Below are 25,626 nucleotides of genomic sequence, written 5' to 3'. Positions count from 1 at the left end.
AGTGTTTCAGTTTGGCTACTTTTTATTGACTTACCTTCAAGTTCAATTATTCTTTCCTTGGTTGCATCAAGTATACCTATGAGCCTGTTGAAGGTTTTGTTCATCTCTACTGTGTTCATTTCTGATTATTTCCATGTGATTCTCACAGTTCCATCTCTCTGATCAAATGACCCATCTAATTTGCCTGTTAAATACCTTTTTCATTAGAGCCTTTAACGTATTACTCACAGTTATTTAAAATTCTGTGTCAGGGAGTCTGGTTCCAGTTCTTGATTGCTTTTGTCTCTTGGTGGTGGGTATTGATTTTTCTTGTAGCTTTGTAAAAATTACTTTTGACCAAATTCCATGTATCTTGTGTTGGGCAGTAGAAACAGAAGTAAATAGATTTTAATTCTTAGAAATGGTCATGCCATTTCTTCTGTTAAGCCTTTCATGTTTTCATTAATATAGTTAAAAACTGGATGAGGTTTAAGGTTGCTTGTTGCTATGATTACCCTAAGTTCATCACAGCCCTCAAAATTCACTAGTGATTCCTTAAAGCGAGAGCTTGTCTTTCACAGATTTATCTCAGTGTCTGGGTAACCTTCAAAATTAGGTGTTCCCTTTTGACTATGCCTTAAGAGAAAATTCGGCTAAACTAAGGTTATTTTCATTCATTCAATATTACTGTTGACCACTTCCTTTGCGCCAGTCACTGTACTAAATGCTAGAGCTTGTAACTCCCCTAATACCTCACAACCCTCTGCCATTTGTCTGTACATCTGTGCTTTCTCTGTTGCCTTCAATAGCCTCCCAACATTTGTGTGCCTAGTAAATACCTATTCTGCCATTAATACTATCAGTCTCCAAAAGTGATCCATCTCCATGGAGTTCACTATCCTCGACATTTCTTGTGTACCTTACATGCTTCCATATTTAAGTAGTCTGTATTTCCTAAACTGCAAGTGCCTGCAGGCAGGAACAGTGTCTTATTAGTACACATGACGCGTTTCAGGTGTGTGACCACTGCTTTGGAACCAGCATCTAGGGCAGATTGGCAGAGGACTTAACGAAGCAGGGGGCTGTGTGTACAGAATGGCCAGGAGGAAAGACACGGCCCCCCACGAGCCTTCTGTGTCGCCTGCTCATCCGTTTGCCTGAAGTGCTGATTTTTATGCTGATTTTGCAGACTGATGTGACAAGTTTAAATGGAAAATTAATTGTTCTATTATACTGCATGCATGCTCCCTTCATAAATCCAGTTGTTATTTTTCAGCTGTGGTTAAAGTTAGAGTGACCCAACCATGTGGTCAAACAATCCACATAGTTGTCTTAACAAGAGATGGGTATTTTCAAAAATAGCTTTTGCAATAGGAAAACACACAGAAGAGTCCAACTGTATATAACCCAGTTCCAAAAAAGAACTCTGATTTTATTTCTCACATATTTTGCACAAACCGGAAAGAGGGACTGAACACTGTTGTATACATGGTGAACAGCTGACAAGAAAAGAGCCTGGCACAGAAATGCAGGGTTTTTCTCATGTATTAAGTTTAGTTTGCCATAACGAAACATCACAAACTGAGTGACGTAAATTCATTTCTCACGGTTTTGGAGGCTGGAAGTCTGAGGTCAGGATGACACAGGCTGGAAACTGGTGAGCGCTAGTTTGTCTCCTTGTGTCCTTGCACGGCAGAGGCCTCTGGCGTCTCTTCTTTTACAAACACCATTCCTATTATGAGGACCACATCCTCGAGACCTCATCTAACCCTTACTTTATCCCAAAAGGCCTCAACTCAAGTACAGTCACATTGGGGGTTAGGTTTTTAACATGAATTCAGTCCACAACATCCCATTCTCCACCAATCACTTGTTGCACACCAGTGTTCTTACATAAAAATACCAATGTTTATTCATATAAATATAAATTCATATACAAACAAAATAAGTTCTCCCCATTCTGAAGTTCCTCATTCTTCAGTACATCCTGTTTTTTTCCCCATTAGCTTGTCCCAGGCTTGTTAGATTTTTCATACCATGAAGATCATATATCTTCATATCGATCTCTTTACTCAGTCTTCTTTATTCTCACCCACAAGTTACTGTTAGCTGAAAATGGCACCCTGGTTTGTGAGAAAATCCCTTCTGTGATACTTCTAAGGGACAAACTCAAACTCTTTTTTCACATGACCTTAAGTCAGGCTCACAGCTCCATCCAGAAAAATGATTTACAATTTACTTTGTTGTACATAACCAATGAAATAGCTTTAAAGTTACAATGAAAATAAAGTATCGGTTATTTTTATCAAATGAAGAATGCTCTTCATTAAAAATGACTGACCCAATCATCTGAGCTTGTTATTTTGAAACTAAGATGTATGATAAAGTCACTGCTTCATTTGATTTCAAATCCTCTGGTCAAATCATCAATTACTTTTGTTCTTTGGCTTTCAAAGTGGGACACATCATCAAACTGCCCCATTTTTACACAGTTTGTGTTACAGACATGCGTTTTCCCATACCTCTGTCTCTGCTACTTTGCTGGCCTCCCTCTCTGCTTTTACATATTTAAAACGATCTTAAGCCTTTTCCTCAGAATGTGTATTCTGATGTCGAATCAAGGATGAGCTCCGACTGTATGCCTTTCCACATTTACTACATTCATAGGGTTTCTCCGAGGAATGACTTCTCTGATGCCGAATAAGATCGGAGCCGCTGCTAAATGCCTTCCCGCATTCATTACATTCATAGGGTTTCTCTCCAGTGTGACTTCTTTCATGGAGGATGAGGGATGTCCGCTGGCTAAAGGCCTTCCCACATGTCTTACATGTGTATGGTTTCTCTCCAGTGTGAATTCTTTCATGTTGGGCAAGGTGTGCACTCTGACTGAAGGCCTTCCCACACTGATCACATTCATAGGGTCTGTCTTCACTATGAATTCTCTTATGTCTCGTAAGAGAGATGCGGTGACTGAAGGCTTTTCCACACTCCTCACACTGATAGGGTTTTTCTCCAGTATGAATTCTCTGGTGTTCAATAAGAAATGACTGGCGGCCAAAAACTTTACTACACTTATTGCATTTGAAGGGTTTCTCTTCAGAATGAATGTTCTGATGTATTTTAAGGTTGGCAGTTCCAGAAAACATCTTCCCACACTCTTTACATTCAAACAGTTTCTTTTTCTTTGTATGAACTTTTTGGTGTTGGATAAGGGATGAATGCCGATTGCAGACCTTCTCACATTTATTACACTGGTATAGTTTCTCTTTATTATGAATTCTTAGATGTAGAATAAGGGTTGAAAGCCGCCTGAAGATCTTCTCACATTTATTGCATTTGTAGGGTTTCTTTGAATTGTGAATTCTCTGATGAAGCATAATGGATGAAATTCTATTAAAGGATTTCCCACATTTTCTGCATTTATAAGGATTCTCTAAATGGTGACTTCTCTGCTGTAGACTGTGACTTAAGGCCTTTTCACAAGTTTTCTCTCCAGTATGAATTCTTTTATGTATAACAAGGACTGATTTCTTACTGAAGGCTCTCCCACATTTATTGCATTTGTGTATTTTCTTTCCACTGTGAATTTTCTTATGAAGTAAAAAAGATGACATGCGAATGAAGTCTTTCTTACATTTTCTGCACTGGTAGACATTTTCAACAAAGTGGATTTTCTGATGTATACTGAGAGATGAGCACTGATTCAAGGCCTTCCCACAGTCAAAGACTTCCTTTTCACCATGAATTTTCCCATGTAGGAGCAGGGATGTCCTCTGAATGAAGATTTCCCCGCATTTATCACATTCAAAGCTTTTCCTTCCATTGTGAATTTTCTGGTGAAGAATGAGGGATGAGATCTGTCTGAAAGCTTTTCTACAACTACTGCATTCATAAGGCTTCTCCCCAGCATGAGAATTCTGATGAAATTTAAGAGATAAGCTTTGACTAAAGAACTTCCCACAGTCATTACATTTTAAAGATTTCTTCTTTGAGTGTACTTTCTTGGGTTTTATTAGGACTGAATTTTTCCTGAAGCCTTTCTTTCCTGTGGGAACTTTTTGTGGCGTGGAAACGGGTTTCTGAAAGATGCTTTGCCCAGATTTGCTGCACTGATTTGGAGGTAACTTCTTGGTCTCACCTTTAGACCCTAAGTCTGAAAGACATCAAGAAATTCAGTTTGTTTTCCTGTGCGAAAAAATGAAGCTGTTTGCAATAATTATCGACCAAAGTAATAACAATGATGATAATCAGAGTAATAACTCTTTGAGTGTTTTATTATGGTTTTAACATAGTAAGGACTTTATAGAAATATTTAATAGCAGAAATTCACAGAAGTGCAATTTGAAATTAAGTTTTATTATTTAATAAATATATACCATATACTTTGGAAGAAAAGCTATGACAAACCTAAACAGTGTATTAAAAAGCAGAGACATCACTTTGCTGACAAAGGTTCATATAGTCAAAGCTATGCTTTTTCCAGTACTCATATATGGATGTGAGAGTTGGGCCATGAAGAAGGCTGAGTGCTGAAGAATTGGTGTTTTTGAACTGTCGTGCTGGAGAAGACTCTTGAGAGTCCCCTGGACCACAAGGAGATCAAACCAGTCAATCCTAAAGAAAATGCTGAAGTTGAAGCTCCGGTACTTTGGCTATCTGACGCGAACAGCTGACTCATGGAAAAGACCCTGATGCTGGGAAAGATTGAGGGCAAGAGGAGAAGGGGGTGACAGAGGATAAGATAGTTGGATGGCATCACTGACTCAATGGACATGAGACTGAGCAAACTCCAGGAAATGGTGAAGGACAGGGAGGCCTGGCATGCTGCAGTCTATGGGTCACAGAGCTGGACAAGACTTAGCAACTGAACAACAACAACATATACCACATTAAACTCCATAAACTGTGCAATAGATAAATGTAGTTTTTACTATAGGAAAGGTCCAGGAAAGGCAGAAGGTAAACTATAGACAGACACAATTTGCCAAAACTCAAAACATAAGAAAAAGATGATCTGAATAGGTACATATCTATTTAAAACACTGAATCAGTAATTAATAACCTTCCAAAACAGAAAGTACCAGGCCCACATGTGTTTGGGCTAGTGAAATCTCTGAAACATTTAAGGAAGACATCATTCCAATTCTGCATGATCTCTTACAGAGGACAAAAGCAGAGGGAATACTTACTACCTCATTGTATGAGGTCATCATTACCTTAACACCAAAACAAGACACACCATAAAAAAAGCAAAGTACAAACCAATATCTCCGTTAAATACTTATGCAAAAATCCTAAACAAAATACTAGCAAGCCAAATTCAACAGTACACTAAAAGGATCATACACATGAGTGAGTCAGATTTATACCAGAAATGCAAGGATAGTTCAACATAGGAAAATAAATGTAATATATCACAATCACCAAATTAAAGGACAAAAACCACATGATCATCTCAACTGATGCAAAAAAAAAGCTTCTGACAAAATTCATCACTCTTTCATGATAAAAAACACTCAATGAGCTAGGAACAGAAGGAACTACCTTAATTTCACACCAAAAACAGTCTGAACATTTATTAATTTCAATTAATAAGTTAATTAATTCAGCGAAGTGGCAGGATAGATATAAAATCAACACTCAAAAATCAGTTTTGTTTCTATATACTACCAATGACCACTCCCTAAAGAAAATTGAGAAAACAATCCCATTTACTATAACATCAAAAAGGATAAAATACTTAGGAGTAAGTTTAACCAAAGAGATGAATGACTTGTACACTGAAAACTACAAACACTGCTAAAAGAAATCAAAGATATAAATAAATGGAAAGACATCCTGTGCTTGTGGATTGAAAGACTTAAAACTGTCCATACCACTCAAAGTTATCTGCGGATTCAATGCAATCCCTATCAAAATCCTAGTAACATTTTTTGCCAAAGTAGAAAAAAGTCTTAAAGTTCATATGGAATTGCAAGGGACCCTGAATAACCAAAACACTCTTGCAAGAGAGAAATGAAAAAGGATGCTTCAGACTTCCTAATAATTAAGATGACGTGGCAGTGGCATAAAGGTACACACAAAGACCAATAGGAGAGAACAGACAGCCCAGAAATAAACTCATACACATCTGGTCAGATGATTTTCAACAAGGCTGCCAAGACTGTCACAAAGGGGAAAGAACAGTTTCTTCCACAAATGATGTTGGGAAAACTGGGTACCTACTTGCAAAAGAATGAACATGGACCCCTTATTTACACTATATACAAAAACTAACTCAAAAATAGACTAAAGACCTAAAATGTAAGACCAAAAATTATTACACTCCTAGGAAGAGAACACAGGGGGAAAAGCTTCAGGACATTGGATTTGGCACTGAGTTTCTTTGATATGGCACCAAAAGCACAGGCAGCAAAATGAAAGAAGAGAATGAGAGTACATCAAACTTAACTTTTGTGTTCCAAAGAAAACAACAGGAAAAAGACAACCTATGGATATTGCAGATTGCATATATGATAAAGGATTAACATGCAGAATATAAAGAACTTCTACAACTTAAAGACAAATGACCTTATTAAAAAATGGGCAAAGAACTTGAATAGATATTTCTCCAAGGAAGACAGACAAATGGCCAATAAACACATTAAAAGATGCTCAACATCATTAATCATTAGAGAAATTTAAATCCATAAAATCTCCTCACAACATAAAAACAGCCAATATATATATTAAAAAAAAAAAACAACAACAGAAAACAAGTGCTGGTAAGCATGAGCAGAATCTGGAACCCTTGTGTGCTACTGGTGGAAATGAAAAATGGTGTAGCCACTGTGGAAAATGGTATGGTGGTTCCTTAGAAAATAAAAAAAAAACTACCATATGATTCAACAATCCTAACACTGGGTACATATCCAAAGGAACTAAATCAAGATCTTGAAGAGATTTATCTGTACATCCATATTCACTGCAGCATGAATCACAGTAGCTAAGAGATGGAAGTAACCCATATGTCCACTAACAGATGAATGGATAAAGAAAATGTGGTATATATATATACAATGGAATATTATGTAACCTTAAAAAAGAAAATCCTGTCATGTACTACAACATGGATGAACCTTGATGACATTATGCTAAGTGGAAAAAAGCTAGTCACAGAAGGTCAAATACTGCATGATTCCGTTCATATGACGTATCCATAGTAGTCAGAATCATGCCAAGGGCTGACTGGAGAGATGGAAAGAATTAATATTTAGTGGACATGGGGTTTCAGTATTGCAATATTTAAAAAGTTCTAGATACCCCTTGGGAGAAGGCAATGGCAACCCACTCCAGTATTCTTGCCTGGAAAATCCCATGGACAGAGGAGCCTGGTAGGCTGCAGTCCCTGGGGTCGCTGCAAGTCAGACACGACCGAGAGGCTTCCCTTTCACTTTTCACTTTCATGCATTGGAGAAGGAAACGGCAACCCACTCCAGTGTTCTTGCCTGGAGAATCCCAGGGATGGGGGAGCCTGGTGGGCTGTCATCTGTGGGGTCGCACAGAGTCGGACACGACTGAAGCGACTTAGCAGCAGCAGCAGCAGATACCTCTTGTTCAACAATGCAAATATACTTAACTGTACATTTAAAAATGGTTAAGATGGGAATTCCCTGGCAATCCAGTAGTTAGGACTCTGTGCTCTCACTCCTGAGGGCACAGGTTCAATTCCTGGTCAGGCAACTAAGATCCCACAAGCCAAGCAGCGCAGCCAAAAAATAAATAAACAAAAACTAAATTAAAATGGTTAAGATGGTAAATTTAATGTTATGTGTTTTTTTTTACAATTAAAAAATTAAACTCATAACTATAAAAATGAACTAAAAACACAACAAAATTAAAAAGCCCATAACTTGACCAATCAAAGAGGAATCTATTAATACTAGAGAAGGAAATGAGTTCTTGAAAAGCAGTCAAAATAAACACTTACGGGAAAGATTTTTAATTTTTTTTTTAAGGAATGACGACAACACTGCAAGTAAGATCCTTATAAATACAATCACTAGAGAAGTCAGAATACACACGCTTTCTCTGAAGGGAAATATGAAAACCTAAGCAGGATGGGGGTGAGGCTATTAAAACCTGAGCTTCTGAGACCAGAAGCTCGGGTTCAAACCCCACTTTTGCTGCTACTTCCCAGCTAGATGACCTTGGGCAAGTCACTGAACTTCTTTGGCCCTGTTTCCTCATCTATAAAATAGGAATAATCAGAGGACCTACCTTACAGAGCTGTTGGGAGGAACCTGTACTTAAAAAAGAGTGTCAAGGACTTCCCTGGTGGTCCAGTGGTTATGAATTCACCTTGTTATGCAGGATATGCAGGTTCAACCCACAGTCAGGGAACTAAGACTCCACATGCCAGGGAGCAACTAAGCCTGCGAGCTCTGGAGCCCGTGTGTCATAACTCGGGAGTCTGTTTGGCAATCCAGCATGACGCAACTAAGACCAGATGCAGCCAAGTTTTTTTTTTAAAGAGTATCAGATACCCAGTGAGAGGCTTGTTGAATATTAATTATTCTCCCTCTGGGGACACATACTGAAGAGACTTGAGTTTTCTGCACAACTTTGGGGTCTTTGAGGTGGAGAAAGTGGCTCTCAACTATTATCTTAAAGATGTTGCCCTTTCTTGATGAAAGGCACTCACCCAAGCCCCGGCGTCTTTTCACTGGGTCCACCATCCAGGGCGCTTTCCCTTTCTCCAATAAGGTGATTACATTTGGTCTCCGAAAGCAAAGTCCTACAACACAGGAAAAACATTAAAACTGAGCAGGATGTGGGCACTACAGCTATTAGAATCAGGCTTTGTCTCAAGAGAAATGGGGTTTATTCATGCAAAAGCAGCACAGAGGATGTGAAGGGTAGGTGGAGAAAAAGGATGAAAGGTCAGTCATAGACAGCAGAGCTATTCACCTCTAACTCTACAAAACCAGCTACTTTGGGGAAGAGCTGGAGCAGAAACTCCTGAGGCTAGTCCTTCAGTTAGTCTTTCCACATCCCCGCCTACGGTCCTCTGGTCTGCTGTAGCCCACACTCCCACAACAACTGCTCCCTGTCAGCGTCCACCAGGGGCAGAATTGGTGGTTTCCATTGCTGCTTTGCTTTTCTCCCCTGCGACTCCCAGAACGAGCCCCATGCTGCCCCCTCAGGAGGATAAACAAAACAGGCCGTGCTCCCCTCCCGTTCTGAAGTCTGAGTCCCATCCCCAAAGTCCTGAAAACTCCAAACTCTCCCCTCTGTCCCCCCAGCCCTAGGATGGAGGATGTGTCCTGCAGTAACCATCTCTATTACCTCAGCGTCCAATATTCACCTTTCAGTAGTACCTGTTAAAAGTCAATTCTTTATTTCTCTCAAAAACAACCCAAGTCCTCAAAGGTTATATTTTATATAGTTACTATTGATATATGACCAGTACCTACCACTCCTAGACATATACCCAAGAGAGATGAAAATATGCATCCACACAAAAATTTGTACATGAACATTCATAGCAGCAGATTCGTAACAGCCATACAGTGGAAACAGCCTAAATGCCTATCAACTGGGGAATGGAAAAAACAAAAGGTGGAATATTATTTGGCCAAGAAGAGGAAATGAGATACTGATACATGCTACAATGCAGATGAACTTCAAAAATATTACTTTAAATGAAAGAAGTCAGACACAAAGGACAACCTATTTGATTTCATTTTTATTGAACACCAAGAATAGAGAGATTCATAGACAGAAAGTAAATAATGGTTTAGTGTTTGCCTAATCTGGGGACGTTAGTTGGCACAGGTAAATAAAAAAGTGATTGATGACAGTTACAGGTTTTCTTTGGGGGGGGGGGGGGGGCAGTAATGAAGATGTTCTAAAATTGACTACAGTGATGGGTGCTCAAGTCTGTAAATACACTTGAAAATCCAACTGAACTGTATACTTCCATGGGTGAATTGTATAATATGTGAATTATACCTCAATAAAGTTTTTTTTTAAAAAAAAAAAGCCAAACTGGAGTGGCTTCTGTTTCCCTGACTAACTGATTCATCGCCCTCAACAGTCCAGTTGTGGATCATGGGTGCAGGAGAGCCTTACCAAGAGAAACCAGGTTCTGGTAGTTTTCCAACATGACGTCTTCATACAGATCCTTCTGTATGGGGCTCAGCCATTCCCACTCTTCCTGGGAGAAGTAGATGGCCAAATCCCCAAACGTCACTGGCGCCTGAAATGGAAATGCAGATGTCCTTTCACTGTGGGCTTGTGCTTCCACACGGCGGGAGAAGACAGTGGACTTCCAAACAGGGAAGACACATGGTACCAGGGTTCTACTAAGGAAACACTTGAGGTTCTGAGATCAAAAGGGGCAGTTGTAATAAATAAAACACAATGCAATATGACACAGCTGGTATTAAAGGTTTTGTTCCATAAAAAGCATATCAACTTGGACTTACACAGCACTGACAAAGACAAGGCATTCTGCTAGGTACCCTGCACCCCTAGCTTATGTTGGGCAGTGACCGGGGCACTGCAAGAGGACCACAGCAATGTCACAGATGTGGGAACTGAGGTAACTTACTGGAGGTCTAACAGCTTGTAAACGGAGAAGCTGGGGTTCAGTCTGGGCAGTCTTGCTTCTGATTCATGTGCCTAACCACATATGAGTGCATTATACATGGCAAAATTTTTGCAGATGTTATCAAGGTTACTAATCAGTTGACCTTGAAACTAGAGGAAGTAGCCTGGATTATCTAGGTCGGCTCGGTGTCATCACAGGAGCCCCTAAGAGCAAAGGATTTTCTCCAGCTGGTGGAAGAGGAAAGCGGAAAGGGAAGTTGGGGAGTGGTATTGGTATTGGTATGAGTGGTATTGGACCTGTTGATGCTGGTTTAAAGATGGGATGAAGGGAGCCACATGGGAAGCGGAAGGCGAAGGAATGAAATTTTGCCAGCAACCACTGAGTTCAAAGAGGACCCTGAGCATCAGATGGGACCACAGCTGGCAGACACCTTGGTTTCAGTCTTATGAGACCCAAAACAGAGGACCCAGCTAACCCAAGCTGGGTCTGAACCCCAACCCACAAACTTGTGAAAATAAATGTATGCTGTCTTGAATGGCCACTTTTGTGGCATTAGGAAACAAATACACACACCTTGAAGAGCAAAAGTGTCTATTATGAGAAACTGCATTCAGGAGGCTTACTGTAGAAAATCACTTGATCGCTAAAATCTTGAAACATGCCTATCATAGGAGGCTGCCTCACTGGCCTGGCTCAACTAACTCTATCTGAACACCTACAGGGTCAGAAGTCTCTCAAAGTTAGAGAAATTTCCTCTTTGTAAATATGGGCTGTACAAGTAGAAACAAAGCAACATGAGAGATTAACTCCGGAGGACATCCAGCCCTCTGTCCCAGCAGGTCCCACCTGGGCACTCATGTCCACCTTGAGAAATCACGGTGTCTCTGGTCTTCTCTCTGGGGAGGGAAGACAGGCAGAGCCCCTGGAGATGCTGAATGAATAGGTGAAAGGTCAGGCGCACAATGAGAAAAAAGGAGAGGGGGGGCCCTGCTCATGCTCCCACCCTCTGAGGTGATGGAAGGAAACCAGGGACCAGGTCTTGGCTGGGTCTCCATGGGGCAGGAAGGAAAGAAATGGTTTCCTACAAGGCAGAAGAACTTTCCTGAAGGAAGAGCAGCCACCACTTACCTTGGACTTGGACTTCCCCCGAGCTGCAGGCATCCTCTCCTCCCTCTTGCGGGCTCACAGCTGGAGGAGGGCAGAGCACTGAGAAGGTGGGCCTGGGGAAGAAGAGAAGCTGTGAGACTGCCGGGGCCACTGGGAGGGCCCACAGCCTCTGGGCCCACAGCTTGGTCACACACATGCACTGGGGAAGTCAAGAGCATCGTCTGAAACATTCCTGCCCCTTCTCAGCATCAGGGAGAAGCTGCAGCCAACACAGTCTTTTCCCAAGATCACAGGAGGCGCCAGGTCAGGAGACACTGAAAGGGGCAGACGCCTGCTCTTCCAGCTGACAAGGAGCTGTGGAGTGCCCGCCATGTGCCAGGAGCTGCCCCAGGGGCTGGCGGGGGAGCAGAGTGGATAAGCACCCGCTCCCGGGTCTCTTACGTTCCAGCAGGGAGGACAGGCCCACACAGAGCCCAGCGTGAACTGAGACCCCTGCTGTGAAGGAACCAGGACCTGAGCAGGGAAGGAGGGGCAAGTGGGGGGCGGCGAGGGGGGGGAAGGCCTCTCAGAAGAGGTGCCGGAGCCGCGGCGTGACTGCAGTGTCCCTGTGAGTCACCTGGGCGCGGGGAGAAAGGCATTCTGGGTAGGGGTACAGCAGGTGCAAGAGCCCTGCGGCAGGCCCACGCTGGGTGTGTGGAGAAAGGCATTCTGGGTAGGGGTACAGCAGGTGCAAGAGCCCTGCTCAGGCCCATGCTGGGCGTCTGGAGAAAGGCATTCTGGGTAGGGGTATAGCAGGTGGAAGAGCCCTGCGGCAGACCCACGCCGGGCGTGGGGAGAAAGGCATTCTGGGTAGGGGTACAGCAGGTGCAAGAGCCCTGCTCAGGCCCATGCTGGGCGTCTGGAGAAAGGCATTCTGGGTAGGGGTATAGCAGGTGGAAGAGCCCTGCGGCAGACCCACGCCGGGCGTGGGGAGAAAGGCATTCTGGGTAGGGGTACAGCAGGTGCAAGAGCCCTGCTCAGGCCCATGCTGGGCGTCTGGAGAAAGGCATTCTGGGTAGGGGTACAGCAGGTGCAAGAGCCCTGTGGCAGGCCCACACTGGGCGTCTGGAGAAAGGCATTCTGGGTAGGGGTACAGCAGGTGCAAGAGCCCTGTGGCAGGCCCACACTGGGCGTCTGGAGAAAGGCATTCTGGGTAGGGGTACAAGTGCAAGAGCCCTGCTCAGGCCCATGCTGGGCGCAGGGAGAAAGGCATTCTGGGTAGGGGTACAGCAGGTGCAAGAGCCCTGCTCAGGCCCACACTGGGCGTGGGGAGAAAGGCATTCTGGGTAGGGGTACAGCAGGTGCAAGAGCCCGGCGGCAGGCCCATGCTGGGTGTGTGGAGAAAGGCATTCTGGGTAGGGGTACAGCAGGTGCAAGAGCCTGGCGGCAGGCCCACACCGAGCGTGGGGAGAAAGGCATTCTGGGTAGGGGTACAGCAGGTGCAAGAGCCCGGCGGCAGGCCCATGCTGGGTGTGTGGAGAAAGGCATTCTGGGTAGGGGTACAGCAGGTGCAAGAGCCTGGCGGCAGGCCCACACCGAGCGTGGGGAGAAAGGCATTCTGGGTAGGGGTACAGCAGGTGCAAGAGCCCTGCGGCAGGCCCATGCTGGGTGTGTGGAGAAAGGCATTCTGGGTAGGGGTACAGCAGGTGCAAGAGCCCGGCAGCAGGCCCACGCTGGGCGTCTGGAGAAAGGCATTCTGGGTAGGGGTACAGCAGGTGCAAGAGCCCGGCGGCAGGCCCACGCTGGGCGTGTGGAGAAAGGCATTCTGGGTAGGGGTACAGCAGGTGCAAGAGCCCGGCAGCAGGCCCACGCTGGGCGTCTGGAGAAAGGCATTCTGGGTAGGGGTACAGCAGGTGCAAGAGCCCGGCGGCAGGCCCACACTGGGCGTGGGGAGAAAGGCATTCTGGGTAGGGGTACAGCAGGTGCAAGAGCCCTGCTCAGGCCCACGCCGGGCGCGGGGAGAAAGGCATTCTGGGTAGGGGTACAGCAGGTGCAAGAGCCCTGCGGCAGGCCCATGCTGGGTGTGTGGAGAAAGGCATTCTGGGTAGGGGTACAGCAGGTGCAAGAGCCCGGCGGCAGGCCCACGCTGGGCGTCTGGAGAAAGGCATTCTGGGTAGGGGTATAGCAGGTGCAAGAGCCCGGCGGCAGGCCCACGCTGGGCGTCTGGAGAAAGGCATTCTGGGTAGGGGTACAGCAGGTGCAAGAGCCCGGCGGCAGGCCCACGCTGGGCGTCTGGAGAAAGGCATTCTGGGTAGGGGTACAGCAGGTGCAAGAGCCCGGCGGCAGGCCCACGCTGGGCGTCTGGAGAAAGGCATTCTGGGTAGGGGTACAGCAGGTGCAAGAGCCCGGCGGCAGGCCCACGCTGGGCGTCTGGAGAAAGGCATTCTGGGTAGGGGTACAGCAGGTGCAAGAGCCCGGCGGCAGGCCCACGCTGGGCGTGTGGAGAAAGGCATTCTGGGTAGGGGTACAGCAGGTGCAAGAGCCCGGCGGCAGGCCCACGCTGGGCGTCTGGAGAAAGGCATTCTGGGTAGGGGTACAGCAGGTGCAAGAGCCCGGCGGCAGGCCCACGCTGGGCGTGTGGAGAAAGGCATTCTGGGTAGGGGTACAGCAGGTGCAAGAGCCCGGCGGCAGGCCCACGCTGGGCGTGTGGAGGGGAGAGAGTGCAGGTGAGCGGGAGCAGCATGAGGGAGCAGGGAAATGGTGGGCCTGAGGTGACTGGGGGCAGCAGGGGCTGGGTCATGAAGCGAGTGATAAGCAGTTTGGAACTGATCTAAGCGTGATAAGGTGTGGGGAGGGGTGGTAGCTGAGCAGAGGAATGATGACTGACTTAACATTTAACAAAAATTTTTCTCGGTGGCTATGTGGCGAATACTATGGATGTGTGTTGGTGGTGTAGGAAGCAGGAAGCAAGAGCTGCAGAAGGGGCTCATTAGACAGGTGTGCAGAAATCTCAAAGAGATACCTCAGTGGTGTGCACCAGGGTGAGAGAGTAAGAGGTGAGATGCCAAGAATCGCCTCCAAGGGAGGCCCTCTGTCGCCCCGTCACTAAACCTGTGCTGTCCAACACGAATACCAGCGGACACCGAGTTCTGGAAATAAGAAACTGTTTCATTTTATTTCAATTCATTTATTATTAAAACCATAAAAATGATAAATACTAGAATCATCAAATTAAAATTTATCACTAATGTAAGACTAAAAACTGACCCTTAGTTCAGTTACTATAAAACTTTTAAGTATGTCTGGAACAATTTGGGTTTGTTTGTTTTGGCCATGCCATGTGGCTGGTGGAGTATCTCAGCTCCCCAACCAGGGATGGAACCCAGGCCACAGCAGTGGAAGCCCAGAATCCAAACTACTAGGCCACCAATAATAATAAATATTACAAAATTTAAATATAGATCAAATATCTCCAATAAAAATTAAGTGTCTGGATTGAGGTGAACTCTAACCATAAAATACATACCTGATTTTAAAGACTTAGAATGAAAAAAAAAAAAAGTAAAAAATCTCATGGGTAATTGTTTATATTGATTACAAGTTGAAAAGGTAGTATGTCAGATATACCATATTGAGTTTTAAAAGGTATTATTAAGACTATACAATGTTGGAAAGACAGTCTCTTCAACAAATGGTGCTGGGAAAACTAGACAGTCACATGTAAAAAAAAAAAAGAAAGAAAGAAACAAGATCATTCTTTAACTCCATACACAAAAATAAGCTTAAAATGGATTAAAGATCTAAACATGAGACCGAATACTATAAATCTCCTGTAAGAAAACATAAGCAGAACACTCTCTCATATAATCACTGCAATATCTTTTTCAATCCATCTCACAAAATAATGAAAATAAAAACAAACAAAAATAAATGGGATGGGACCTACTCAAACTCAAAAGCTTTTGCATAGCAAAGGAAACAATAAACAAAGCAAAAAGACAACTCACAGATTGGGAGAGAATATCTGCACCGATGTGACTGGTAAGGGATTAGTTTCCAAAACTTATAAACAGCTTATGACACTTAACAGCATCAAAAGAAACAACCCACTCAAAAAGTGGGCAGAAGACCTAAGTAGGTCTTCTCCAATGATGACACATAGATGGCCAGTTAGCACATGAAAAGAAGTTCAACATCGCTAATTATTAGAGAAATGCAAATCAAAACTACAATGAGGTATCACCTCACTCCAGTCAGAATGGCCATCATCAAAAATCCTAAAAGAATAAATGCTAAAGACAGTGTGGAGAGAAGAGAACCCTCCTACATTATGGGTGGGAATGTAAATTGGTACAGCCACTATGGAGAACTGTATGGAGGTTCCTTAAAAAACTAAAAAGAGAGCTACCAGATGACGCTGCACCCACAGGCCTGGGCATGGATCTGGAGAAAAACATGACCTGAAAGAATACATATGCACCCAACGTTCACTGCAGCACTGCTTACAGTACCCAAGACATGTAAGCAACCTAAACGTGCATTGACAGAGGAACGGATAAAGATGCGGACATATATACAATAGAATATACTCAGCCATGAAAAAATGAGACAATGCCATCTGCAGCAACACGGATGGACCTACAGTGTTTTACTGAGTGAAGTCAGACAGAGAAGGAGAAATACTGTTTGACATCCCTTATATGTGGAATCTAAAAAGAAAGGATACGAAAGAAGTTACAAAATAGAAAGAGATTCAGACTTAGAGAACGACCTTATGGTTGCTGTAGGAAGGTCATGTACACACTGCTGTATTTAAAATGGATGCTGGGTAGTCTGCAGTGTCTGCCAATTTCCATGGTGCAAATACCGCCACCAGAGTGCACTATGAGATATCAAACTAATGCCGCTCAACCTGAGGCTGCGGAGACCTGTGCACTGTGGGCTTGCGTGAGCCGGGGCAGGCCAGCTCCAGCACTTCACTGCCACGTGGCCTCTAAGCTCTTCTGACTAATGTCCCTGCACAGCAGAGGAGAGCTAATGTCTAGCTCAGCAGCCTGAGAACACTCCAAAGCAGCTGCCCCACCGCATAAAACTCCTGAAGACTTCTGTTTGTTTTCTGCAACAACCATATGACTTTTGCATTCCACGTCATGATAAATCTGTGTTAATATAAAACTGTGTTTAAAATCATACCAGATTCTTCCTTTCTGATTCCTCAAGTCAAGTGGACTGCTTTAGGAAGTGGCACGGCATCCATCCTGTGGTTTCTCATAGCCGCTTGTGCTTGTCACACACCCTGAATTGAAGGTACGTGATTCTTGTCCACGAAGTAATTTCCTCCAAGGAACTCAGCACGGCTGGGAGGAAAGAATAGCAGTTTGTCATCAGATAATTCTGGATTCAAAGTTTGCCTCTGCCAATTACTGGCTGTGGGAGAGCTATACAAAGCCTCAGTCTGCTCATCTGTACAATGGGGTAAACACAAATCTGCTGCGCCCTTAGCTGGTAGAAGTTTACCTGAGTTACCCTCAACAACAGGCACATGGTTATTTCTCGCCTTCCTTTTCCTTTTTAATTTGGTATACACCAAGCATCACCAAGGATGCCTGACACCCACCAAGAGGGCTGCAGTAAGAATTCTCACACAGTGCTGGTTAGAGAGAGACTGGCGACTTGGCAATACTGCCTAAGACTGAGGGCGCACATACTATTTGACCCAGGTATTTCTGGTACGTCTTTGGACATTCCTGCATGTGTGTAAAATGACAGGGTTTGCAGGAGGAGGCAGGACAGTCCTACAGTGAAGGGCATCCACCTGGAGCCAGGCGGTCTGGGTTTAGCTTCCGACTTCGCCACCCACTTCCTGTGTGACTCAGACACCCTCCCTGTCCTCTCTGGGCCTCAGCTTCCTCAACAGCCAAATGAGGAAAATGACCAGGACAACTCCACAGGGCTGCTGTGGAAATTAAATGAAAGAAAATACTCAATAAACTCAGGGGAGTGCCAGTGCTAAACAAGTGTTAGTTTTTAAATTATCATTACCTTACTAAGTCCAAGCTCACAGTGCTCAGTGTATGACAGACCAATAAACCGAGAGATGAGCTGCTGGAACAAGGAACAGCGACTTTATCTGGAAAGCCAGGAGACTGAGGAGGTGGCAGACTCATGTCCCGAAGAACCACCTTGCCTAAGTTAGAATTCAGGCTTCTTTTATGTGAAAAGGGGAGGAAGTAAAGGCAAACACTGAAAGCAATGTGTTCATTTCTTCCTTCCTGCAGTCATTCACAGGTGGCCCTGGTCAGGAGGATTCCGGAGACCTAAACAAAGATATTTTACCTCCATGCTCATTACCTGGCAGACAGAGTTCCCAGAGGTGGGCCACTATGTATAATTTAAGCTTACAGGCATGGCCTTTTAGTGATTAACTTGTAACAGAATACAAAGGTTCTCCCCATTACAATTAACTACCTGTCAAGAGCCTGGAAACAACTGCCTATCAGTAACAAAAGGAGTGAGTGAACACTACATGCATATACGGGGCACCAGGTAGCCTTAGAAGGAATAAGGCAGCACTACACCAGTGGGTCTTTACTGGGGGTAAGTTTGCTCCCAGGAGATGCAATGTCTGGGACATCTGTAGTTGTCCCAGCCTGAGGGGCGAGGTGCTCCAGGCCTCTAATGGGCAGAGACAAGAGACACTGCTAAACATCCTACAAGGTACAGGACAGTGCCCAGAGCATAGAACAAACAATCAGGCCCACGATGTCAGCTCTACTGAGGTTAAGAAATCTACTGTGCCTGTCGTGTGTGAAACGATTTCCAAGACATGGTGTAATGATGGAAAATAGGTGTAGAGGAAAATGCTTAGGGAAAAAAAAACAAAACAGGATATGAATACTTGAGTGAAAAGGCACAGACAAGTTCTGGAAACAGAATAAAGAAGTTGGTAGCAATGACTGTCCCTGAAGAATGGAATTGGGTCACTAGGTTTCAAAACTCCCTTTTCCCTGTCTATGCTTTGGCAAACACACAATCACCTCTTTGAAACAACACCACAAAATAAAGAGGCTGGATCCCACTACACCTCAGGGCAGGGCTCTAAACCGGGTCCATATTCTGAGTCCCAGACCACAGGGTGGGAAAGGGCTGTGCAATTTTAGCACAACGCTAAAGTCTTGCTCCTAAGATGAGGATGGCTAGAACCTGCATGAGTACAAGCTTCAAAAATTCCTGGAAGGCTCCACCTCACACTGTTGCCAGTGCTGCCGGCTCCTGGCTCAGGATGCCGCGGGGCCGGAGCCTCAGCCCTGACTGCCACCCCAGGCCCAGGGAGGAAGGAGCCGAGGGCGTGGGCGTGGGCAATGGGGGCCGTGGGAGATGTCGCTGCTTCCCCAAGCGCTACGCCCCGTCCATTCAACAAGGACACGGCCAGCACGACTACAGGCGGCAAGGAGGTGACCGAGGACCCCCCGTGACACTGCTAGGCAGGAAGACTGCGACGGCTGCGGGCCCTGTCCCACCAGAACACCCGCCTCGGGCCCACCTGCCAGGGTGTCACAAACCCCACCAGCTATGGCAACGTTCTCACTGAGGGCTTCCCTGAGGTCATACATCTCTGCGTGGGGTCCCCATGGTGCTCACTGGCCACAAGACAGAGCTGAGGAAGGACGCGGAGCGGCTGCACAAGCTTCAGGAGGCCCAGCTGGAGCCCGGCACCTGCACGCAGGGAAAGAGTGCCCCCTACTACCTGGAATGTTCTGCCGTTTTTGGGAGAACGAGGAGGACATCTGAGAGGCCGCCAAGACTGCCATGAGCGCTCTACAGAAGGCACAGAGGCAGAGCAAAGCTGCGCACAGACTGCCCCCCGATCCAACCCACTCCCCGGGTCTCAAAGGGCACCTGGAGTTGGGCATCTCCAGGACCTCGTGTCTGGGGCCTGGGGTCAGGCTCTTGACATATTCTGGAACTCTCTCCTTTCCCAGCTGGGGCGCAGACCACAAGCTCCCCTCTAGCCGACGTGATAGTGGTGGGGAGGGTGGATTCTGTCCCTCTGTACCCGGAAGCTGGCATTTGTCCCCAGGACTCAGGAGTGCCCTCATCACAACCAGCCCCCAGCTGTGTCCCCCCATGCACAACAGGTCGTCAAGGCCTACGCCTGAAATGCGAAATGACGTCCGGTACATGGACCAACATGGACTTGGCGGCCTTCCACAGCTCCCAGGTCTGCTCTCCCAGGTCACCCCTCCCCAGGCTCCTGAGAAGGCACGGCTGCATCCTCCAGATTCCAGCTTTCTCCCCCCAGGAACTTGGGCAGCACGGTGGGGCTGGGGCCCATCAGGGGACACAGGCCCCAGCCCGGGGCGTGGGGGCTGCAGCAGCCCCCTCCCACCTCCTCATGCAGAGGACTTCAGTCTCAGCCCTCAGCCCGGCCACCATCTTTCCAGAGCTGGACGCACAGCGGGCAGAGAAGAACTTCTCTCAAAAAGCATTCCCTGGACCATCTATCTGACTCCTGCTCAGCGACTCCTCAACCTTCCCCCAACCACTACCTGCCAGAAACCCAAGATGAAAAGTGACATCAGCTCCAAGTGACCTTATGCAAGTCGGGTCTCTCTACAGACTGTTGCCTCACCTACAGAAAGACAGCCCTGGCTCATTAAACCGTCATCACACTCCCCTCTGTCCCTCACAAGCCCCACTTCTGCTGAGAGGTGGAACCCAGGCCATCCTGGCTGCCCAGGAGAACAGACTCAATGAGCACCCAGCACAGATTCACTGAACCTCCTGGGAGGTCTGGGGTCAGGGGCCCCCGAGTTTTTAAACAAGTGCCCCGGGTGACTCTGATGTCCCACAGATTGGGAGTTGGTGGCTCCCGAATCAGCCCGGGAATCAGCATTACCTAAGATGAGCTCATGGCAGCAGGTGGTTCCTGCCCACCCCAGTTATCTCCCACATCAGCCCTCTCCCTGGCCCAGTGCTTCGGCCTCCAGTGGGCCAAAGAAAGAGAATTCTGAAGTCCACTCTACCCCACCTAGGTTCCCCAAGGCCCAGCCATGGCCTGGGGAATCAACAGAGCATTCAGTCCAAGACCTCATGGAAAAATCATAGTCTAGGGCAGAGGTCCATAACATACAGTGTGTGTGCCAAATCTGGCCACTATCTTTGTAAAGTTTTGCTGAAACACACAAAAAAGTTACTGGACAGTAGGACTTCCCTGATGGCACAGGGGATAAGACTCTGCCCACCAGTGCAGGGGACATAGGTTCAATCCCTGGTATAGGAAGACTCCACATGACATGGAGCAGCTAAGCCTGTGCGCCACAATTAATGAGCCCACAAACCACAACTACTGGGCCCACATTCTGCAACTACTGAAGCCCGCACACTCAGAGCCCGCACTTCGCAACAAGAGAAGCCACGGCAATGAGCAGCCTGCTGCTCACCGCAACTCGAGACAGCCTGCGCAAAGCAACAAAAACCAAGCACGGCCAAAAATAAGAAATAATTTTTTTTTTAAGTTACTGGACAGTGGCCAGGCCTCCCTTCTGGGCACAGCACACCCGTGATCCGGGGGGCTCTGCTGGGTGTTGAGCTGGGGACGGGTCCTGACATACCTGAAAGGCACACAGACTTGCCGCCTCTGTTCAGCCAGCTTCTTCCTGCTGCACCACCTGTCTGGTATTTTAAGCTCACTCTTACCCTGAACCTGAAAGCCCCAGATGCCAAGGATAGAGGATGGTACTTTCTTCAAAGATGCAAGCGCAGCTGTAACAGAAAACAGGCTTTGCACCTGAATGTCAGCCCTGCCATTTTCTCTACTGGGCATGGGAACAGGTTTGATTTCCTTACTTAAAATGGGATGGGGCTAGGAACGTCCCTACTGCAGGGAAGTGCAGCAGTCAGGACTACCTTTAATAAGATATTGAAAGCACTGGTATCTCCTCTTCCCTCCCCACCATCAAATTAATTTCTCTGATTCTGAGAAGCCCCAGAGGAGCCCCCAAACTCTCACAGCTGTAGCTCTCAATCCTGTTTGTACACAGTAATCTCTCAGGAGTTTTTTTAATTAAAAACTGATGGCGGGGTCCGATGCCAGAACATCAAGTCAATCTCTGGGTCTCTCGGACCTGAGTCCAAGCAAGTCTTACTCCTATCTTCAAAGATTTCTGCCCTATGCAAAGGCACAGTTTAGAACTACTGCCCCAGTCTCGGAGCCCCAGGCTGGAGATCTCCCTGTTGAAGCCCAGACCTGAGGAGCACTGGGGAGGACAAAGTCTTTGATAAACTCAAACTCCTATATTCCCCGATCAAAGAATTCCAAGGAGGGACTTCTCTGGTGGTCCAGTGGTTAAGAATCCGCCTGCCAATGCACGAGACACAGGTTCAATCCCTGGTCTGGGAAGATCCCACAGGCCTCGAGGCAACCAAGCCCACGTGTGCCACAACTGCTGAGCCCGTGCTCTAGAGCCTGGGATACTCTGCAACGAGAAGCCACCAAAATGAGAGGCCCGCGCACTGCAACTAGAGTAGCCCCTGCGCCCCACAACCGGAGAAAGCCCGAGAGCAGCCACGAAGGCCCCGTGCAGCCAAAAAGAAGTCCATAAATCAATAATCTTTTAAAAAAAGAATCCCAAGGAGTCACTCCTGGCTTTGGAGTTAACTGAGATGTCCACAGGAAGCCTTGGTGTTAATACTGAAAGTGCATCCACTGTCACTGTATAATCCCTTCACCCTGCTTTACTTTTTAAGATACTTATTGCCACCTGTTACAAATTTAACTTCATCTCTCTACTACATGCAAGCACCAGATGAGTAGAAACCCAGTCTGTCTTGTCAGCCTGGCCCACGGCAGGTATCTGAATGCTGAGTGAGGGACTGTCTCTCAGAGCCTACCCAGGCTGCAGGCCACAGATACTGTTTTTTTCTTTCTCATCTCCGGAACAATATCCCTTTATCCCCTCTCTCGTTGAGCACCGCCCCCTCCGGCCCACCCTCATGCCCTGAGAATGTTCGTGGTGTGCCCTCATCATGGTCCTGTACACTAGTAGTTCTTAACTAGGAGGACTGTATCCTACACAGGACACCAGGCTGTGTCCAGAGACATGTCTGCTTGTCAACATTGGGGAAGCGGGGTGTGCTACTGGCTTCTAGTGAGTAGAAGGCAGATATAATGCTAAATATCCTACAATATACAGGATAGCCCTCCCCTGTACCCCACTCCAATGAAAAACTATCTGACCTTAACTATCCAAAGTGCCAAAGCTGAGAAGCCCTGGAGAGACTGATACACGTCTCCAGATCTCTGTGTTACTAGGAATACTTCTCCCCAGTCCCTGCCACTTCCCATCTGGGATGGCAACCCCACACGCTCCCTTGGGACAGCTCCATCCAGGAAGACCCTCTGCTCCCGCCCTCCCAGGACCCTGACCAGAAACTTCTGAATGTAAGCTTGACCTAGACTTTAAGGTTATTCTACCTCTCGACTGGAAACCCTTTCCCTGGGGCTCCACTTTTTGCTTTTCTTCCTGTGTGGATTTTATTCTCTGTGAAATCTCTGCAGTTATTACACTAATAATAAAGCAATTATCACTTATATATTGCTTACTTGTGTCAGGTACTTTTCGATTGGGTTGATCAAAAAGTTCATTTCAGTTTTTCTATAACATTTTACAGAAAAACCCAAACAAACTTTTCGGCCAACCCAGTACTTGACATTCGCCACAAGTACTATTATCTCCATTTTGCAGTGGCAATATAAGTGACCTCTCCCCAAATCACACAACTGAGTGATGGAACCAGAAGTCCCAGAGTCACCCAAGCTACACTGGTGGGAAGCAAACACACAATCACATGCAGTCACAGGTCCCAGAGACCAGGGAAGACTGCATGTGTGTGTGCGTGTGTGTGCATGTGTGTGTGTGTGCGCAAACACACACCATATGCAGTCACAGGTCCCAGAGTCTAGGGAAGACTGCGTGTGTGTGTGCAAACACACAACCATATGTAGTCACAGGTCCCAGAGACCAGGGAAGACTGCGTGCGTATGCGTATGCATGTGTGTGCGCGCACGTGCTCAGTCTTGTCCAACTCTTTTCTGACTCTGTGAACTGCAGCCCACCAGGCTCCTCCGCCCATGCGATTTTCCGGGCAAGAATAATGGAGTGGGTTGACATTTCCTCCTCCAGGGGATCTTCCCGACCCAGGATAGAACCTGCGTCGACAGCATTGGCAGGCGGGTTCTTTACCCGTGCCACCTGGGAAACCACGGCTGACTCTGCCCTCCCATCAGATGCATTAATGCAATAACAAGCAAAAAGGAGCAACTGGGCCCGAAGAGTTCCGCTCCTCAGCTTCAAGGATGACAGCCCAACCTCAAGTTCAGAGACGAAGATTCTGCCAGCATTCCCCACTGTGCTCCCACCTCAGGGCGGGGACAAGGACGCACGGCCACCGGCACGACAGCGAACAGCCGGACCCCACACCGCGCTGTGACAGCCACGCTCCGTCCTGGGAATTTGGATTTCACGACGTTACCCCAGGTAACCGTCCCAGCGCTGACGCGGGTGGTGTCATCACCCGATTTTACCCAGAAGCCCGCACGCCTGTGAAGCGGCGCAGCGTCCTCCCCACGGGGACCCTCCTCCCGCGGCTGCAGGGAGAGACACGGCACGACGGCGCCGTGACAGCGCCACCCATGCACAACCGCAGAGCCGCTGACGTCGGACAGCCACCGGGTCAAACCACGCAGCCACGCCAGACAGCGCCACACACACACACACACACACACACACACACACACACACACACGAACGCGCTCCAGCGGCACGAATCCTCACAGCCACACTCACACGCCCGCCCCCGGCGCCCTCCCACAGGCGCAGTCGCTTCCTCCTCACACGACCACCACAGACCTCGCGGGGAAACACGAACGCGGGCCCGAGGCACATCCCCATCCCCACACGGCCGGCTCCGTCACAGACCCGCAGAAACGCCACCATACGCCCTCCTCCCCTCACAGCACGGCGATGCCACCTCACGCTTCACACACAGTTCGTCATCTCACACTCCGTCACCACACGACCAGACACGGCCCCCCGAGCGGTCGCGAGCGCCCAGACAGACAAGCTCAGCCAGACACATATCCACACTCACCCAGTCCTCCCGGGTCGCGTCCCGGCGGCGACCACAGCAGCTGCGCTGGCACCTCGCGCAGGCCCCGCTCCCGGGTCGCTTCCCACGCAAGCGCACTCCCCGGCGAGACCCCCGGGCCCCCGCTGCCGGCCCCGCCCCGTCACGCTCGGGACACGTCGACGGGCCGCGGCCCCGCCCCCAGGGCGGCCCCAAGAGCGCGAGGCCCCGCCCCTAAACAAAGCCACGCGGCGCGCAGGCGCTCACTCACCTCTCCCACCGGCTCAGGCCTGAAGCCCCGCCCCCTCACACGCCGGCCGCGGCAAGCAAGCTCGCGCATTCCGAGCCGCTCTTGGGGGCGCGGCCCCGCCCCAGGCCCCGCCCCCCTGCGCCGAAGCGCGCAGGTGCAGGGTGCGCGTTGCGCTCCCGGGGGCGCCACCTGTAGAGGTCCTTAGGACGTCCCGTAGACGGATTCAGATGCTGAGGCCCTTCCTTGGGCCCTTTAGCCAGACCCAGTCTCCCCAGTTCGCTGCCCTCCTGGGCATCCATACCTATACGCTCCCGTCCGGGGGCGTTCCGTCCCAACACCCCTCCCTCTGCCCCCAGGGCTTAAAGGGACGTGGAGCCGGGCTCACCCGCGGCCTGGAACGCGCGCGCTGGCGCCTGCGCACTGCGAGCTCAGGCTGCTCCTCCCAGAAGCCTCCGGGACGTGGCGCGGCTCTCGACGGGCAAGCCCGGGTCGTGACGTGAGGTTGAGGGATCCCGGCTCACGGTGGCTCCGATCTGTCTGGCCCAGAGTCGAGTGGACCCAGGAGAGGGGCGAAAGGATGGTCCTCCAG

At 47.8% G+C, this 25,626-nt stretch overlaps 1 protein-coding gene across 2 annotated transcripts; it reads right to left on the bottom strand.

The window, feature by feature from the left end:
• Positions 1-1,376: 1,376 nt before the first annotated feature.
• Positions 1,377-25,626, bottom strand: ZNF667 (zinc finger protein 667). Of its 2 annotated transcripts, none has more exons than XM_061140381.1 (6): positions 25,423-25,626; positions 16,853-17,016; positions 11,702-11,793; positions 10,093-10,219; positions 8,663-8,755; positions 1,377-4,132 (listed from the first exon to the last, which is right to left on the bottom strand). In XM_061140381.1, the coding sequence occupies exons 3-6, from the start codon at positions 11,732-11,734 to the stop codon at positions 2,559-2,561; spliced, it is 1,827 nt and encodes a 608-aa protein (XP_060996364.1). In that variant the 5' UTR covers positions 11,735-11,793; positions 16,853-17,016; positions 25,423-25,626; the 3' UTR covers positions 1,377-2,558. The 2 variants fall into 2 exon arrangements, with proteins under 2 accessions (XP_060996364.1, XP_060996365.1); XM_061140382.1 differs by lacking the exon at positions 25,423-25,626 and adding an exon at positions 24,812-24,952.

The sequence above is a fragment of the Dama dama genome, chromosome 4, assembly GCF_033118175.1.
Source record: "Dama dama isolate Ldn47 chromosome 4, ASM3311817v1, whole genome shotgun sequence".
Classification (NCBI taxonomy): Eukaryota; Metazoa; Chordata; class Mammalia; order Artiodactyla; family Cervidae; genus Dama; species Dama dama.
The sequence above is the reverse complement of the archived record's forward strand: the minus strand, read 5'-3'. Positions and strand labels throughout refer to the sequence as shown.

Coding starts and splice junctions, on each gene's coding strand:
- ZNF667 (XM_061140381.1), bottom strand. CDS start 11,734: ATGCCTGCAGCTCGGGGGAAGTCCAAGTCCAAG. Junction 10,220..11,701: donor GGGGGAAGTCCAAGTCCAAG/GTAAGTGGTGGC, acceptor TTTCCATTTCAG/GCGCCAGTGACGTTTGGGGA. Junction 8,756..10,092: donor CCAGAACCTGGTTTCTCTTG/GTAAGGCTCTCC, acceptor CCTGTGTTGTAG/GACTTTGCTTTCGGAGACCA.